Below are 19,490 nucleotides of genomic sequence, written 5' to 3'. Positions count from 1 at the left end.
TTAGCAGGACTGCCTGCACGCCAGCTACCCTGACACATGCTTCCCACCAGGGATGGGCCGGCACATGCTGCCTCGCCCAGCTCGCGTCATTTGGGGTTGCACATACATGCCAGTTAGACCACCCTGCCTTCAAACCCTGTTCTCGGGGGTTCCCTAGCAGCTGCCGTTAGAGGGCAGGGACAAGCCAGGGTATTCCCTGAGGGTCCAACCAGAACCACTCTGCTCTTTCTTTTCTCCACTTCTTAGTTTTAATATACCAACGTTCCTCGTAAGACTTTGCTTGAAAAGAGGGTTCTGTTATTAGTCAGTGTTTTAAAGCCTTTTGATTTTACCGCATCTGATCACAGCTCCGCTTACCTAAGTGAAATGCTGAACACAGCTTTGAGACCTGGGCTGAAAAAGTTTATGCCTTTTTTTTCTTTTTAGGTCAGTCACATAAATTTGTCAGGACATACTGGAAGAAGAAGGACTATCTCTTGTCAGGACATACTGGAAGAAAAAGGACTATCTCTTTGGTCATAAAAGGTAATCAGTATTTTCCATTTCAGCTATGATAGCCACAAGCATCATGTTATACACTTACGTTGACTACGCTGAAGTTTCCCCACTATCTGGCTACCTCATGTTGAAAGGAAATGGTGGTATTTGTAGCAGCTGTCCAGGTGAGGTTTTTGTAACTTGCTTAAAACAAAACCAAAACCAACACACTTACGGCCATCCTGATTTCAACAAAGGAGTCTTCGGAGGGGCCACCTGAGTTCAGCTTGAGTTGTAATTCAGACACGATGCCCAGCAGATCGACCTTTTCAGCTTGAAGGCGTGCCACCTGGGTCTTCAGCTGTTCCACTTCCTGTTCTGCTTCTGCCTTGGGGACCTTGGGGACGAGGAGCAAAGTGAATTAATGAATCACGCTAGGGACTTGGCCATCAGACTCGAGTGTCTCCATACCCACTGGCAAGACAGCTATGCTTTACAGTAGGATATTCTAGCTTATCCTTAGCCATTTATTTTGACATGCCAATTAAAATGGAAAAGCTTACATTATTTTATCATATGCAAACAAGTGGAAGTTAAAATAACCTCATGACAAGAAAGGCTTCCTCAGCATGCTGAAATAATCTGATGCCATGAAAGTAACCAGCCAGACTTTGGCAATGGTAGACTTGTAAATTCTAGTCCCGAATTCCACAAAGAACTGCCACAACTCAACCTCTTGCCTTTTTCTCCCCCCTACAAATGCATACCCACCCCTACTCTCCCCATTCTTGTCATGTCTACTCAGAAGCCAGAGCACCAAGGGCATAATGTTATAGTAATAACAAAACACAACGAAATTCTCCCAGGTATGTAGTCTGGTTGCTACAGTACTCTATGCTCATGTTTTAAGGTTGCTAAAAATAAGTCTGGTGAGAAATAAGAAAACTGAAAATTCAGAGGCTGGTACCAAGGGTGGAAAAATTAAATTTCTGCCTCTATAAAAATTAATAATAAACATTAATATTTCCCTGAGTACCTACTGTGTTCATCCTGTTGCAGTTACTACATATGACAAAGTCATAAGAGAAAGAGCCTGTGGACATGTGGTGTTTTTACTTGGGAGAAGGGAGAGCAGATTCTAGTCCACACTCTGCTAATCAGAGCATGTGTCACCTTGAGCAGTTTCTCTCAATGTCTTGGCTTCAGTTTTCTCGGCTCAGAAAGAAAGACGTGGTACCACGTGGTCTCTGTGGTCTCTTCCAGTCGTGACCTTCTTAGCCTCTCTGATTTCTTCCCTCACTGCTCTTATGGACATGGTGCCACCAGAAGCACATACACTTGAGATTATCAGAGGATTGCAACACACAGAAAATTCTCACACACACACACACACACACACACACACCCTATGACAGATCTCCTAAGGAATGGTAAACAGGCCCAAAGGCTTATAGTAAAACCAAAAAATTATCAGAAAGGCTTGTGCACGGACCATAAACCAGCTAGTCCATGAAGTATTAAGAAGAGAGGGCTTGTAGTAATTGGCAGCATGGAAATGCCCCTCACACCAGTGGAATCATGCTCTGCCTTCATTTGGACCATCGTCTTGCTAGGAAACTCCCACAAGCGTTACAAAAAGCAACGCGTTGTAAAACTGAAGGGTTAGGTCTGTAAGGAAAGGTTAGAAGCTATGCAGTCTCTCTTGGTAATGACTCAGACCAAAGAAATGTATATTTAAAGGCACGAAAACATAAAAGAAAATGTACTGCCTAGCCTGGTACTAGGAAGCAGGTGGGGAAGGGCAAGACTATGCTCTGTGGGGGATTTTCACATCCACCCTCTTGCCCTCCCTGAGTATACTGTGAAGAATGGACTTTTAAGGAAGGAAATAAGAGTTTTAAACAAGGGTCTGACGACTGGGGATATAAGGCCATGACTCTAGAATCTCAGATGTCAGGTTAGTTTTCTTTTATGCAACTGTGCGGATCTCTTAACTACCCTGGGGAAATTACGGATCCGCTGATTTGGCTATAAAACACCTCGTGAGGTGACACCTTAAATTTCTCTGCATTTCACTTGTTAAGGCTCTGACCATCGTCTTCCCGGACTAAACTTCCAGGGCTTATTCTCTGGATCTCAAGCCCAGCTCCATTATTTGTTATGTGTTTCATCAGTTTTGAGCACTTAGCACTGATTAGCCTTCGTGACACAACAATTTCTCTGTCTTTTTCTGTGCTTGTATTGTCCTGGAAATGTGCCCAGGATGATATGCCATTTTATAATCCAAAAACAAGAGTCTATCTAATGACCTTTGCCTGGCCATCTGTAGTTAAAAGTTAAAAAGTACTCTTTAGAGATCATTACGATGTATAATTCAGTGAAACTGGACAGAACCAGTAATGCCTCGGCCTCACCCTAAAGATCAGAGGCAGATTTCCAAAGGAAATTCCCTGCTCCCTTCCCTTGTGTGACACAGACCACAGGAGAGGCCCTGATGGCTTGTGGGGGTGGGTGAGTGGGGAGGAGGGGCGCATCCTGCAGAAGCAGCAGCAAAGATGGGCCAGCATGAGTGAGGAAAATCTGAGGCCTTGAGAGCTTTAGTAAATCAGGAAGATGAGGGCCTAAATTAACAACAACTGGGCTTCCCTGGTGGCGCAGTGGTTAAGGATCCGCCTGCCAATGCAGGGGACATGAGTTTGAGCCCTAGTCCGGGAAGATCCCACATGCCGCGGAGCAACTAAGCCTGTGCATCACAACTACTGAGCCCGTGTGCCACAATTACTGAGCCTGTGCTCTAGAGCCTGCGAGCCACAACTACTGAGCCTGCGCTCCAGAGCCCGCGAGCCACAACTACTGAGCCCACGTGCCTAGAGCCCGTGCTCTGCAACAAGAGAAGCCACTGCAATGAGAAGCCCATTGCACTGCCCCCACTCGCCACAATTAGAGAAAGCCCGCACGCAGCAACGAAGACCCAGTGCAGCCAAAAATAAATAAATTAAATAAATTAAAAAAAATTTTTTTTTAAACCAAAAAAACAACAACAACAACACAAGTGGTCCAGGGGACAAACATTACAGAAGAGGCAGGGGGGGCAAGGGGTGGGCCTGGGAGGTACAGTCTGGGGGGATACAGCTGATGACCAAGGGTTTTTAAGAGTCCTAAATGTCACTTTGTCCCAAGGGCTCATTTCTCAGTCCTGCTTGTAGTTTGCTTCAGCTGATCGTCTGCACTGAAAGAAGCTGTCCAGAGCTCCAGCTTCTGATCTCAACTTCTTCCAATCCTGGGACCTTTTTGGAAAACCTACAGGCAGACAAACTGCTTCTGGAAGCTTCCTTTTTGGCTTCAAAGTGCTGGGCCCCCGCAGGCTGAAGCCAACTGTCAGCCCACATCCCAAAAGCCAAGGGAGGAAAACAAAGTGAGATATTTTCTTCCAGCAAGTAGAAAATTACCCATATATCCCAGTGATCATTTCTTCAGAGTATTCTACCTCAAAAATATTTAGACAATGAGAGGTTTTGCCCAAAGAAGTGACTTAATGCCCTTTGAACTGTAAGACAAACTGAAGCATCAGACATGATAACTCTTATCAATAATGAAACATTTGCAATGCAAATACAAATTTATTAAAGCTGAATGTTTTCATTGTCCCATGAGCAGGAGTTGATGAGTAAGATCATTGATATAAACTATGATATTTTTCTAAACAACTTTTCATTCTTTAGATTATTCCATATTTCTCTTTTCCTTATTTTATTTCTTTGTTTGTATTCTTTACCTATTTAAGAAATTAGACATCAACAAAGTTCAAGGTAAAGTCTCAAGAAAAATCACTGATGAGGGGAGGGATAAATGAGGAGTATGGAATTGACAGATACAAACTACTTCCTGTAATAAACCATGATGGAAAAGAAAAAAAATAAGGGAACAGATACAAACTACTGTACATAAAATAGATAAGCAACCAGGATTTACTGTTTAGCACATGGAACTATACTATGTATCTTGTAATAACCTATAATGGAAAATAAACTGAAAAAAATTTATATAACTGAATCACTTCGCTGCATACCTGAACTAACACAATATTGTAAATGAACTGAAAAAAAAAAAAAGGAAAGAAAATCACTGATATCCAAGAATTAACCCAGTGTTCCATCCTCCCTAAAGCTGTTAAGTTCTAGGTTTGGAAGAAAATGAACTGCAGATGTCCATCTAAACAAATAATACCCAGTGAGCCTTAGAATATGGGCAGAGGCTTCAAATGTGCTCTGATTTTCTTTTTCACTCACATCTTTGATACTCGTTCTCAGGTGTGAGCACACTTCTTGGGTTCTTTGGGTCAGTGGAAATGTGGCAACCCTACAGCCTCATATCACATGACATTTGTCAAACCAGTTTTCAGAAGTAAATGTAAAACATAAAGCGAGGAATCTATTTTAGACGGAGAGAAAGGACAAGGTCAATGAGTGAAAATTCTGAGTGATAGATTTCTAAAGTGTAATTCTACACCAAAGACATAAACTGACGACTAACACTTGGATGGTTCTAGGCAGAGGTCCTTCCGTACCATCTATAATGAATACAAAATACTGACTTATAACCGTAACACTCTTTTGACTATAATCAATATGGTCAAAGCTTTACCCATTTCTTTCCTTCACCAGAGATTATCCATGACCCTTAAAATTGTAACCAATGTTCTCATCAAGCACGCTTCTTTCAAGATAATGCAAAGCACCCATCTAGCCTGCACCGTGAAAGGTTTTGATCTAGACGTCTGGTCAAGTAAGACTGCACTACAGATACGAACAGAGTAAAATCACAAGTGGTCAGTCTGCTCACCCCGAATGACCTTTCAGTTTTCCCTTTTAGTTTTCCGAGGTCCTGCTTCAGTTTTTCATTTTCAAGACTCAGTGCCGTTAGGCGCTCTTTGGCTTCTTTGCTCTGGGTCTCAAAAAAAAGGCGTTCTTCCTTCTGCTTTTCTGTCCAGGCTGAAAGCTCCTCAAATCGCCCTTTCATAGCTTGATTGTTCAGCTTCATGGCTTCTGCATGGGGTGCAGAGGGAGAGTGTCACACCAGGGGACTGGACTTGGGGACATGAATGGAACCCACCTGGGCCCCAGGGTCAGCCGGAAAGACTGCGAAGCAAGATGAGTGAGTGGTTTCCACTTCCAGACAGGACTAGCAGAGTCTAATGTCGTCTCTAGTCCTGAAGAGTCTCAAGAAAATAAAATTGATTTTATTGACTTATAACAAAATGTCTATTAATAACTACATAGACTGAGGTCCATCACTCCTGGATTCGAACACTGGTTCTCCCAAAAACCATGGCTGGAGATATTAGAATGCTTTCTTTTAAGGTAATATTTAGGACTAACTCTGTAATAATAGCAGCCTTGTTTTCTTTTTCCTTTTAAATGGGCTAAATGTCATTATACCATTTCCCAGAGATGCATACTCTTTATTTTTACCTGTATCCAAAAGTAAACAATGGAAACAGCTTTAGCCTTACTCAGAGCTAATTCTGTGCTCTTTCTTCCCCCAAGGAACCAGGCGCAGAGACAGGGATTCACCTATAAGCTATTACCAAAGGATGGCATTCCCGAAGGCCCAGCGTGAATGAAGAAACATGGGGCCAGTGTTGCTCACCTTTCAGCTGATGGTTCTCAATTAGAAGCTCTCTCATCTGCTGCAGTAGCTCATGCGGGGTGAACGTGTCCAGGTTCGGGTGAGCCAGACTGGGGGGTCCATTTCCTGTGGTTTCGTTGGGGCTGTCCCCCTTTTCAGTCAGGCAGCTAACTGGTTGGTGGGACATGGCAGCAGTTCCTATGGAAAAGTCACAAACCAAAAATATAACTGTTCCCCTCTGCATGGCGTCCTCACGAGTCCCACAAGCCCATGTGCAAGTGCTAATAAGTATTCTACAAGGTGCTTTCTCTCCCATTATATATATATATATATATTTTTTTTTTTTTTTTTTTTTTTTTTGCGGTACGTGGGCCTCTCACTGTTGTGGCCTCTCCCGTTGCGAAGCACAGGCTCCGGACGTGCAGGCTCAGCAGCCATGGCTCATGGGCCCAGCCGCTCCACGGCATGTGGGATTCTCCCAGACCGGGGCACGAACCCGCGTCCCCTGCATCAGCAGGCGGACTCTCAACCACTGCGCCACCAGGGCAGCCCTCTCCCATTATATTTTGAACAACCTTGATTCTTCCTTTTTAAACAAAAAAGGTACATCCTAGCTTTAGTTTGTACGTGTATGTCTGTGTATAAGTGTGTATAAAGGGGTACAGTGAGGAGATGGGGGATAGAGGAGGGAGAGACGGACATGATACCACGATGATCAGGAATCCTAACGTGGGGAGTTCAAGAGGCTTTCCATGTATACATTTGTAGATGTTGGCAAAGTATTATTAAATGGATTTTCCCCAGAAAAATCTTTAAGCTCAAATCTTCCTATTTTGGGTGAAATTGTATGGTATGTGAATTATATCTCAATAATTAATTGTTACAAAATCTCTTTATTTCTTGTATATTTGGCTGAGAGGAAAGGGAGAACTAACGTATTTCGAATGCTTACTATGCTCTTGATCACTGCACCAGACTGTCAGTTTCTAATCCTCACTAAAACTCAACTAGACAGCCATTTTCCTGGCGACAGAGCTGAGTTCACAGAGGTTTTATAGCTCATCCAAGGTCACTCAATGAAGGGCACAACCGAGCATTAAGGATGATTCCAAAACCCAGCCCTGTCACACAGTGAAGGCAGCACTGAATACTTAGGCTTCCATAGTCGATACTTTTGCAAAGCGTTCTAAAAGACTAAGAAAATCTTGCTTAGTTGTTGCATATTCTGAGAATATTTTAAGCATACCACTTTATTTGTCGAGGGGTCAGTGTGACCATAAATAAGATAGATGGGTGTACCCAACTGTACTTCTGTATGGCCTACCACCTGGGCAAACACAGAAATCAAATGCTGTGGGCAAACATTTTCTTTTACACATTTCACAGAGATGATGATATACCTTTTCATGAGGAATTGCAGAGTTACGGCATCAGTCACTGGAAGCTGAGGAGAGAGAAGTGCTCTCTGATCTATTGCTGTATAACCTCTGGGTGTGCTCTATAGATAAACATGGAAGGCGGGCCCATTCACCTCACCCAGAGTTCAGATTCCACTTCACCCATCCATCGCACACTGCCAGAAATCTTAAAGAAATAACCAAGGCTGCCGGAAGGATTTTTTCTTCTTACTTCTTAGCAATAACAGTCAATGAACTGCTTACAAACAAGTTACTAACAAATTTTCACTGCGTCCAAAGAACCTCGTCCCTGTGAGAAGTTCCCACGTGTGCCGAAAGAACCTGCCACTGCCGACAGGAAGGCAGAGTACAAATGACTATCTCTCTAAGAGGCTGCAAGGGAAGCTTCAGTTATGGTTTTTGTTGTTAATTCCCTGCGCATGTTAGGGCAGAAGCTGGGGAAACCACCATGTATTAATGCCCGTATATTAATGCACCAAACCCTTGGGGTGCAGAGCAGTGCTTCTTTCCCACTGGCAGGAGGCAATCCCTAGGCTCTCTGGAGGTCTCCTGGAACTGAGAGCCTGGTGACCTGCTTTTGGTCTAAAGGACCTGTAAGGTGAGCTGGGACGAAGTGAGAGAGCGGCATGGTCTTACAAATACTAGCAAATGTAAAATAGCCAGTGGGAAGCAGCCGCATAGCACAGGGAGATCAGCTCAGTGCTTTGTGACCATCTAGAAGGGTGGGATTGGGAGGGTGGGAGATGCAAGAGGGAGGAGATATGGGGATATATGTATATGTATAGCTGACTCACTTTGTTATACAGCAGAAACTAACACACCACTGTAAAGCAATTATACTCCAATAAAGATGTTAAAAAAATAAATAAAATAAAGGACCTGTAGGAAATCAGAGACAGTGCTGCTGAGGGGACAGCCGGCCCCCAGCACTGTGGCCTGTGTGATTCCTCTAGAGCAGCTGGCACAGGAAAGGCATCCTCATGGAATTCTTTAATGAGGACGGCAAGTCTATGAAGTGAAAAACACGGATAAAGCATTTTGAGCCTTTTGAAAGCATATCCTGATTCATTTAGAAAGAGGTACACTGCTAAAGTGTGCTATCTCTTAGCATTAGGTGACCAGAATAGACTGCTCTTGTTTTCCCCAATAAAATAATTGGGATTATTGTGCATAAAATAATTTGGATAAAGCCAGTTTCTGACTTTCCATAAACTCATTTTTGCATAGTACTATGTTGGCGCTAAAATTTCATAAAAATGGGTTTTTACTAAATAACAGTGCTCCTATCTATTTTGCAAAGAATACTAAAATTCTAAGTAATTGACAAAGATAAAATCCTTGTAACGTGTGTCATTCACTTGTCAATATTAAATTTCCTCAGGTATTCAAGGATTAGACTATACTTTGGAGACATTTAACAGATTTGTTTTTAAAGTATCTAAAGCAGGGGGAGGGAAGAGTAGGGGAAGGGGGAGGGGAGAGAAGGGAAGGGGGAGGGGAGAAAAGAGAGACTGTTCCTTCCGATATTTTTCCTCCTTGACTTTCCGTTATATCTCCACCAAGACTTGAGGCACAACTGTAACAGTTAAAACCGATTCTACTTATCAACTTTTTCTGGTTGCCCAGATTTTATAAGGACATGAGAGAAAAAAAAAAAAAAACAGGGTTATGCTGAGGGAGACAGTAGAAAAATAAACCGGGTGCCACTAACCAGACACGTGACCTTGAGAACTCATCTGACCTCTGTGATGATTTACTGACTTGCCTAGCAAATGATGATCACTATAGCTGCTTTCAGCTCAAAAGCCCTATGAAAAGTATTAAGCTTCTAGCAAGATCACAGTCCAACCCGCACTGTCCAGCACGTACACCCCAGCACCCTCATAGCCATGCTGCCCTCTCTCACTAATACATACGCCCGTCCCGATTATAGTGAGCTCTTTGCTACGCAGCATTGTTAGGAAAACTATTTGGTAATTCAAATGTCATAGTATATAAGAAGTTAACACAAATGCCAAACATAAGCACATAAATACTTATAAACAAAATTTTACTAAAAGCAATTTAATTGATTTTTGGTGACTCAAAGTGCATTTTATGATTTTAGAATATTTGGGGGGCGTCATTACAACCTATCACAGTACAGTGCGTATATGAGATGTCTACTGGTAGAATGCCAGTTAGAGAAAGCTGAATTCTCTAAATGTTTAGCATCACCTTGAAATATTTTCAATTGAGAAAATGCAGGGATGTATTATAAATCCTTGCACACATCCTCAAAGGTTATGAACTAAGGAACTAAGCCATTTACTCCAAGATTCTGTCTAATAACAGAATTTCTCATAAAAATCCAACCAATGATCAGAAATGCATCATTTCTAAACAAAGGTGTTTTATTTTTAACTACAGAAGGGTGAATTAATTTAGCACAGGATTTGTCAAGATTTCACCAATGAGGAAAAATAGGAACCACCTGGAAGGTGGAAGATCAAAAGCAAAATCTCCTAGATTTTATTCCTGTATCTGCTATTCAAATTCCTGATTATAATTATTGTTCTTAATTCCAGAGGTCAAGTAATTACAGCAGTGACTTGACTTCGTAGGCAGGAGCTTAAATCTTGTTTCTGAGTTGGCCTTAAAAATGACCCAGCCGAACTTATTCAATGCAGGAATGTCCTGTCCGGTTTCCATGGCAGATGGTCATATAGACCAGGCTCGAATGACTTCAATGACAGAAAAAATGAGCACATGACCTTAGCAGGCAACTGCCCATTCTATTCCAGGATGGCTCTGACTGCCAGAAAGCTGTTTTGTATCCAACAGAAATCTGCCTTACACTGACTTCTCTCCATTGGTCGTTGGACCATCAAGAATAATACAGAATAAACCCAGGTCCTTACCCTGGTGTGGCTGATTCTCCGAACCTGCTGATTAAGTATTCACAGGTTCAATCCCCACATGGATACATTAGTTTTAAACAGTGAAAACCTATTTCCTGATCAGAGACAATTGCTGGCTATTGGCAAATCCTGGTTTGGGTTTTCAAGGGGATTGAGTAACATTCCAAGATTGCATCAACTAAACTCATCACCATCCCGGAAAAAGAACTCAAAGTACATATCCTATTAAGGGGGTAAAAGGAGACTTAACTTTTATGCCAGAAATGGTACTCTGACTTTCGTAAGTGCAAACATACAGAAAATGGAAATAGACGGCCTCATCACCCAAGGCAGGAACCTGAGAGTTATGCTTGATTCTTCCTATTTGCTCTTCCCCCAAGTCTAATGGGTCACCGAGTCCTGTCACTCCCACCTCCTCTAAATCCCCACCAGCTTAGGTCAGGCCCTTCTTGTCTTGTCTGGCCCACAGAGTACGGGACTTTCGTCTGTTTTGTCCACTGCCGTGTCCCTAGCACCTAGAACATTACCCGACATATATGGGGGTTCAACAAATACTTGCTGAATGAATTTGCATAGCTTCCTCCATGGCTGGACTCATCTCCTTCCATTGCAGCCCCACTACCTCCATGGTTTCTTTCCTAATACCAGGGCATCCCCCTGCTTAAACCCCTCCCACACAGACAGAGCTCCAGCTCCCGAGCAAGACAAACATGGCCTTTCAGAGACTGGCCCCCACTTACCCAGCTGTATCATCTCCTGTCACCAATGCCACTCATGCCGGAGGCACATTAAAGAGCTCACAGTTCTTGGCCTTCTTTTGCTTTTCTACCCTTCCCCGAGATGCCTGGATCTGCTTTTACCCTGGCAAACTCCCACTGGACAGTTCAATGCCAGCTCGAACAGATGTCCCGTGTAAAATGACCTGTTCTTTCCTCTGAGCACCCAACAGCGCTTTGTGTGTTCCACCCCCTTGGTCCTTTTATGTAAAGTACTGTGATCACACCATGCCAGTCAATGTTCCCATCAAACCTAAGTCAAGGTCTCTATTTTATTCTTCCTGCAGACTGGCACACTGAGAGCAGGCTCTCAGGAAATGTCTGCTGAAATGAAATGAAGCTATAGTGTAAGAGGTAAAGTCATACACTTGTAAAACACAAACCCGACATACTAGTATTATGAGTTTTTCTACAGTTCAGTGGCACTCATTTCCGGATTCTTGAACTCAACTTATTTTGAAAATTAGTACCACTTTTAAAATATCACTACAAAGGTATCTGGATGTCATTTCATAACACATATCCTATTACTCAACCCACATAATAGGTCAAAGTGAAAACAAGAACTTTCAATATAATTTTTTTCTTTCTCAGTGAAACAGATTTTATTTTCAAAACACAGAGTTTAATTTCTTCCTTTTCCTTTGGATTTACTATTCCATAGATTCCAAAGAACATATCACACAGTCCAAGTCTCTATAAAATTCAGAAAAAGTGAGGCTTGGAGAAGAGAATACCCATGTGCCCCTACCTAAGGGTGGGGATTCCATGGGAGGGTAAAACAGTGACCAATTCCTTTCAAGAATGTTTGTTTTGTTTTTTCGGAGAGTTTAGTTGGAACCCATAACATTAATATGCAACTTGAGGTCAGTTACCAAAAAAAAATACTACTTTTATAATGAAAAACTAAAATTGGCCCAGTAGAAGAACTGGCCAATCACCCGGAAGACTCTAATTACTGTCCTCTCTACAGGCTACATTTCGACTTGTCTTGCCCAGGGCATTACGGGGCAGTCCCTGGACTGGCCTCTGCTACTGGACCTCCCCAGCCCACTCCAAACTGGGCATATCCTGGGCGGGGTGGCCAGGGCCCCCTAGCTCTTCTCTCCTTCCGGCAAAGAGCAAGGGTGAGGGGTTCTTCTGTTAACAGTGCGTTTGCTTAACCAGATCCCAGGCTTTTGATGTTTTAAGTTTTGGTTTTCCGTTTCATCCTTAAGCAGTGCTGTGGCATATAATTTCCATACAGCAGTCTTCCTGGTGGAGGAAGGAGGCTAGACGGAACCTGGGTTACATTTTCTCTTAGCGATGCTCATTGCTTGCAGCTTACACGATAGAAACAATCCCTTTGGGGTTCTCGGCCTCATCACATATTCATATTCTCTACGTATCTATAAACACACACATACATACATACATGCCCTCCTAGACACAACGGTTTATGAAGATTCTTTTCAGCTGTTCAGTAATACCGCCACCTTAGAGAGCGGTCACCGGTTCTTCAGTGTCCTGGGCCATCTCGTAAAGCTAGAGTAGTTTGCACGTCTTCCAAAGGTGTGTCCTTAACCCCTTCCCTTATAATGAGGAACTGGCTGTACAATCATTCCCAACCTGCGGAAGGATGTCAGCCTCAGACCACCTTCATGACCTACAGGGAAGGCACCTGCGGCCAGCCTGGAGGGTAAAAAAGGGGGAAGGGGCGCTTTGGGCTGCACGCCCCCGCTGCCCTTCCGCACCAGGTCAGGATCGCCAGGGCCCGGAAACCCTCCCAGCGAGCTCAGCCGTCCCACCCGAGGGGACGCCCCACCCTCTCCACCCACGTCCCTACTGGCTCCGGGTCGCGGGAAGGCGGCTACGTGAACCGCTTCCAGGGCGGAGAGGGAGCCCCTACCCGCCCCCTGCCCCGGCTCACCCGCCGCCCGGGTTCTGGCCTCCCTCGGGGTCACTGCCTCCTCGGCATCGTTACCGCTGGGAGAGGGCTCTGGACCCGGATGCAGACGCCGACCAGGGGACCGGCCGGGGGCGGCGGCGGCGGCGGCGGGGACTGGGGAGCCTCTTGCGGACGCGCGGCCTCGCGACCCCACCCAGCGCTGCTCAGCTGACAGTCGCGCCAGCCTCCTCACCTCCGCCCGGGAATTTCCCGGGCCCCGCCCGCCGCAGGCCCCACCCCAACGCCCGCCCCTCGGCAGGCCGCTCCCCCCGCAGGCCCCGCCCCAACTCTCTTCCCTGCCTGTCTCGTGGGCCAGCCCACAGCCTCCCTGCTAGCCCCGCAGTTCTCCCAGGGTCCAGACCCGGACGCGGGTTAATGCGGGTTGCGCATTAAGCCAGTGTGACTGCCCTGACGGACGGCGTTAATTAAAACACTGTTAATTAAATGGAGTGTGAGGTGTCGGTCTTCGCCGCAGGGGGTGCCTGTAGAAGTCCAGAGCCACGGGGGCCGCTGCGCCCCACCGAAAGAGGGCGACGGTCCCAGGCATCCTTGGGACGAGACCTCAACCTCTGTTAAAGGCCTTACATTTAGATAGAGTTAATTGAGCACTCACGGCTTTCCACCCGATTTTGCCCTTGAAATACACCTTTAATTAAAAACACAAAGCCTGCCGGATGCTTCTGGGGCTCTTGTTCCCGGGGAACAGGCCAGCCGTTGACACTCGGAGGTTTCAGGTGCTCCAGGCAGGTGGGATTACTAGATCGACCTGGACTGTACCTGGAAGGCAGAAGTATTGATCTACTGGACCGGAGGAGGGTGGTTGCCTCCAGACTAGACAGCGTGAAAAGTGAGGAAACAAGACGAGGAAGGAGGGAGCGCCGCACTAGTTTGCATCCTAAGCACCGCGAAGAGGGATAAGCAAGGACGCAGACACAGGACACACAAGGCGTCTGATCGCGAGGTCCAGGTCTCGGCGAAGCCGGTGCGGCCGGTTCTCCGGGTAACAGGCCACTCGTGTAAGATAAAACAAATTTGGGCGGCGTCCCAGGAGGTGGGGGAGAGAGAGTCTGGGAGCAGGTTTGTGCTGAAGAGTAAGAAGGACGCGTCGCACGTGGGAAGAAGCTTGATTTACGAATGAAGAGGCTGACGCTGCTCAAATCAGCGGGATACCAAGCACGTTGCTGCTCACCCGAACTGCTTGCTGGTTAGACGGAAACGGAAAAAAAAAACCCTAATCGAAATAGGAAAGGGGGGACGCGCCCTCTCCTGGTATCCTGAAGGATTCAACTCCTCTATTTAGACCGCCTGCTCCAGGCCAGCTCTTCCTGCCCGACCCTTAACACCACCCAGAGACTAACCCCCTGCTCAAGGCAAAGAGGGCTAGCAAGTCAGTACGTGCCCCAGACCCAATTCTGGAGGGCCCCTCCTGGGCTTGTTAGGGGTGCCTGGGGCGAGTCAACTCTACGGGCTCACTTCCGGTATTTTAAACCATGTTAAAGGAGAGCTTAAATGAGTATTAGAGAAGCTCGGAGCAGGGATGGGATGGGATGGGGTGGGATAGTTAGGGGTGGGGGGAGGCGTCATACACAAGGCTGCCACCAGCTGTAGAGTGAGAAGGTTGAGGGTGGGTGAGCTTCTGGTAGAGAAAGTGGTCAGGGTCGTTTTCTCCAGACCCACTTGCTCCTGAAACGTTGAGCGCTCCCACCACTTCTTAGCTGTGTGACCTTGGACAAGTTACCTAATCTCGATGAGCCTCATTCTCTTTATCTGTAAAATGGGGCCTCTAATACAGGTCCAAAATTCCAAAGGTCTGAGAATCCAAAGCCTTTCTCGGTTCATTTGGTGGCAGAACCAGACCCAAACCGATGCAAAGTTATTTACATTCTTTATTTACATCACTTAATATGATTATTTGTTTCACTGAAGCCACCTTAATTAGATTGTATGAGATCTGTTTCAGACCCTCTTGGGGAGTTATATTATGTAAATTACATGCACCTTATTACCTTCCTGAAATCCAAAACATTCTGAGTTCTGAAATAGAGTTCATGCCAAAGGCTTTAAATAAAGGATTTGGAAATACAGAGCTTACTGCCTAAGGTCACTGTGATGATTAAGGGATAATACATGTAAAACACTCAGAACAATGCCTGATGCACAATGTTAGTTGCTCTTCTTACTGCTAGTGTTAGAACCAACTCTGGGGACTTCCCTGGTGGCACAGTGGTTAAGAGTCCTCCTGCCAATGCAGGGGACACAGGTTCAAGCCCTGGTCCAGGAAGATCCCATAAGCCAGTGCACCACGACTACTGAGCCCGTGCTCTAGAGCCTGAGAGCCACAATTACTGAAGCCCACAGGCCAGCCTGTGCTCCGCAACAAGAGAAGCCATCACGGGGAGAAGCCTGCGCACCGCAACGAAGACCCAACGCAGCCCAAAATAAATAAAAAAATAAAATAATAATAATAAAAAGAACCAATTCTGTTTCTTAGCCTGAATAGTCCAGCAGGGTGCCTCCTTCCTCTCTCACACTTCCATGAGTAGATAGAATCTAAGTGCAGCTAAGGAAACTGAAATTATGACATGCTCTCTGCTGTTCACTGATGTGGTTTTGCGGTAGGTTAATGCAAAGCAGCGTGGTAGGCTATTTAGTGAGATACTCATTTGTGTCGTGCTTTCTGTGCCCCTCCCTACCCACCTGCTTTGTTTGGAGAATACAGCTAATCCCTTTGTGTTTCCTATCACAAGGGTATTTGCAAGATTCTTGGAAGACCAACCTTTCTTCTTGTCTCTTGAGAAAGCCCAATCATCATCTACCCCAGGTGTCCTGGAGGGAGAGAGCTGAGAACCCAGGTGGGGTGGGGGGCTTTCACAGCATTTGGGCGAATGGGAAGGGGGTGGAGGTTGGCGATCTCCTGAGCATCAAGGACTCAAGCCTCAGCCCCTGCAGCAGCAGGACACATGGCCAGCTCTTGGAGTGACACAGCTGTATGAGACATCTATTGGACCTTGGGGACTTGTTCTCACAACTTCTGCAGATTCTGGAATGCTGGCTTGTCACTGGAAATAACAGAGCAACCTGCCCTCTCCTTAGAAGAAGCTTTACGGTAGATGGTGAGGATACCAGCATCAATGGACTGATCAACTTAACGGGCTGAGGAATAAATGGCCCTAACTCCAGTGGATGCCAAAAGCCCTCCTGGATTTTTCCATGACCCCAGGGAAGGAGAGGCTCCACTCAAGGCCTCAGTGATGCTCAAGAGTGGATTTCACTACACTCCTACAGGGCAAGGGCTGGGTGCACAGAAAATAAAGATATGTAACATATTTGTGCATATCTGAGCTACTGGTAGAAAAAGATACACGCTTGGGATACCAGATCCAAAGACTACCTAAACTATGATCTACCTATACTATGACTCCATATATATGAAATGCCTAGAAAAGGAAAGCATAGACGGAAAGCACACTTGTGGTTGCCTGGGGCTGGGAGTGGCTTGGACTGCAAACAAGCTCGCGGGAATTTTGGGGGATTGAGGAAAATATTCTAAAACTGGTTTGTAGTGAGGATTGCACAGCTCTCTCAGCATAAAGATTATTGAATTGTACGCTTACAATGGGTGAATTTTAAGGTATGTAAACCATATCTCAGTACAGCTGCAAAAACAACACCGAGGGAATTCCCTGGCGGTCCAGTGGTTAGGACTCCACGCTTTCACTGCTGAGGGCATGGGTTCGATCCCTGGTCAGGGAACTAAGATCCCACAGGCTGCGTGGCGCAGCCCGCCCACGCACCCCCACCCCCAGAAAACCAAAATAACAACAACACAAAAAACCACCAAAAATAATACCAGAAGTAAATCACCATGCTATCCAGTAAAGCGTACGCCCCTTCTTCTGTTGGGCCAGCGGTGAAGTGGCTGTGTCAGTCATCTACTCTGTAGCTGAGCTGGGTCTGGGCTTCGTTTGAGCTTTAGTTAGATTCAGTTCACGACTGGCTCCAAATATTCTGAGGATGGCTTCCTCAAAAAAAGTTCAAAAGAATTACCATATAACCCAGCAATTCTACTCCTAGGTATACACCCCGAAGAACTGGAAACAGGGACTCAGGCGAGTGCGAGTAAATGCCTCTAATAGGTCGCTTCCCTCTTACTGATACTTGGTGTTGCAGCAACTCCCTGGATGAGGAGTGAGGCTTCCGTCAGAGCCAGGCTCTGGGATTAGGGGCTACTCTGTCGCCCATTTAGCAGCAGCCTCAGACAAGTATCTGGAGTCCCAGGAACAATGCCTCTGCTTTGAGAAAAGCCGGAGCAAGTGTGTGTGTGTTTGTGTGTGCGTGTGTATGTGGTCTCTACTTCCTTCCTCTCCTTTGCCCCCCAGCTCTAGACCTTGAAACAGTAAACTCACTGGGGAGAAGCTGGGTGTTTATCTTTTAGGTGATCTTCAGTCCTCTGTGAACATTGAATAAGAAGACCACAATAATACTGCTACTTCCTGCTTCTTCCCATTGTGTAAACACAGACGCTGTCATACTCCCTGCCACCTTTTCTATCAAGTCAAAGTAGAGCATGGAGGAACACTGAATTCTTGTTTCTTGATGTGGCACATATATACAATGGACTATTACTCAGCCATAAAAAGAAACGAAATTGAGCTATTTGTAGTGAGGTGGATGGACCTAGACTCTGTCATACAGAGTGAAGTAAGTCAGAAAGAGAAAAACAAATACCATATGTTAACACATATATATGGAATCTAAAAAAAAAAAATGCTTTTGAAGAACCTAGGGGCAGGACAGGGATAAAGACACAGACATAGAGAATGGACTTGAGGACACGGGGACGGGGAAAGGTGAGCTGGGACGAAGTGAGAGAGTGGCATGGACTTATATATACTAGCAAATGTAAAATAGATAGCTAGTGGGAAGCAGCCGCAAAGCATAGGGAGATCAGCTCGGTGCTTTGTGATCACCTAGAGGGGTGGGATAAGGAGGATGGGAGGGAGATGCAAGAGGGAGGAGATATGGGGATATATGTATATGTATAGCTGACTCACTTTGTTATACAGCAAAAACTAACACACCTTGTAAAGCAATTATACTCCAATAAAGATGTTAAAAAAAATTCTTCTTTCTTTGTTTTACTTTAAAAGTGTTAACAGTTCCTGGAGCAAAATTTTCTGTTGAAGTATTAATTAGCCAGCGCCCACTGATTTGGGAAAATAGTCACAATGAGACACCACAATTCTTCGTCATGGTCTGAAAAGCATTGCCATCCTCTTCTTTGTGTGCCTGAGGAGTGAGAAATTGCCTCGGTGCCTCACTTTCTACACAGTTTCTTGCTTCTGATTAAATAATTCATCTGTCAGTGTTGAAGGACATGATTTCTCCTTTTCTCACCTCCCTTATTCTTCCAAAATGAGATGTCTCACTTCTCAGAAGTGCATGGGGGAATGAGGGGGCACAGGCCTGGGTGTCAGACTATATATTTTATATATCTTATATATTTTTGTGTATTATTATATATGTTATATATCATATTATATTTATACTATATAATTATATTATACTTTATATGCTTTATATATCGATATTATATATTATGCTGTATTAATATATAATTATATTATATAATATATTTATATTATAGATTATATATATATGATATAATTATGTATTATATATAATTTTATTTTGATTTTACAGTTTGAAATACATATATATATATCGAGAGAGAGAGAGAGGAAGAGAGAGAATGATTGATTTATTACGAAAAATTGGCTCATATGATCATGGAGGCTGCCATGGCCAGCTTGAGAGACAGGATTGGGTGTGATGGAGAGCTGAAGCTGTGGTCCCAGGCCAAAACCTGGCAGGCTTGAGACCCATGAAGTCAATGTTTCAGTTTGAACCTGAAGGCAGGAAAAATCAGATGTCCCAGCTCAAGGCAGCCAAACAGGAAGAATTTCCTCTTATTTGGGGGAGAGTCAGCCTCCAGTTCTATTCAGGCCTTCAACTGATTGGATGAGGCCCACCCACATTAGGGAGAACAATCTGCTTTATTCAGCCTTATCAAATTAAATTTTAAACTGATCCAAAAACTCCTTTATGGAAATACCCAGAATAATGTTTTTCCAAATGTCTGGGTCCCCCATGGCCCATTCAAGTTGACACATAAAATTAACCATTGTACTTCTATAGACCCTGACTTAAGGCGTGGCTAGTTAAATTATCAGAAGTGATTTTGCAATTTGAAAAGTTACAAGTCCCCTGTTTTCATGAGAAAATGTATTCATATATGGCTTTCAAATAGACTATTATAAAACTGGATACAAAACCTTAGCTGGATTGCCCATGATCTTTTGTC

The 19,490-nt window shown here is 44.7% G+C and overlaps 1 protein-coding gene and 1 long non-coding RNA gene across 5 annotated transcripts in view; one reads left to right on the top strand and one right to left on the bottom strand.

Annotated features, from left to right (window-relative positions):
• The window catches only part of LOC137205409 (uncharacterized), a 46,296-nt gene extending 40,146 nt beyond the window's left edge, over window positions 1-6,150 (top strand). For both annotated transcript variants that reach the window (XR_010934122.1, XR_010934124.1), the window contains exons 3-4: window positions 427-525; window positions 6,024-6,150. This is a non-coding gene — a long non-coding RNA (uncharacterized lncRNA). The remainder of the gene's footprint in view (window positions 1-426; window positions 526-6,023) is intronic.
• The window catches only part of OPTN (optineurin), a 40,552-nt gene extending 29,248 nt beyond the window's left edge, over window positions 1-11,304 (bottom strand). The window contains exons 1-4 of one of the 3 annotated variants that reach the window (XM_067703567.1): window positions 11,164-11,304; window positions 6,127-6,303; window positions 5,320-5,522; window positions 713-874 (exon numbers count right to left, since the gene is read on the bottom strand). In XM_067703567.1, the coding sequence (XP_067559668.1) occupies window positions 713-874; window positions 5,320-5,522; window positions 6,127-6,303; window positions 11,164-11,176 (555 nt within the window). In that variant the 5' untranslated portion in view covers window positions 11,177-11,304. Of the gene's footprint in view, window positions 1-712; window positions 875-5,319; window positions 5,523-6,126; window positions 6,304-11,163 lie in introns of those variants that run through there. The other 2 variants (XM_067703556.1, XM_067703577.1) reach the window with 2 other exon arrangements.
• Between the last annotated feature and the right edge of the window lie 8,186 nt (window positions 11,305-19,490).

This window comes from Pseudorca crassidens, chromosome 1, assembly GCF_039906515.1.
Source record: "Pseudorca crassidens isolate mPseCra1 chromosome 1, mPseCra1.hap1, whole genome shotgun sequence".
NCBI classification, from domain to species: Eukaryota; Metazoa; Chordata; class Mammalia; order Artiodactyla; family Delphinidae; genus Pseudorca; species Pseudorca crassidens.
Note: the sequence above shows the minus strand (reverse complement) of the source record. Positions and strands in the feature narration are given on the sequence as shown.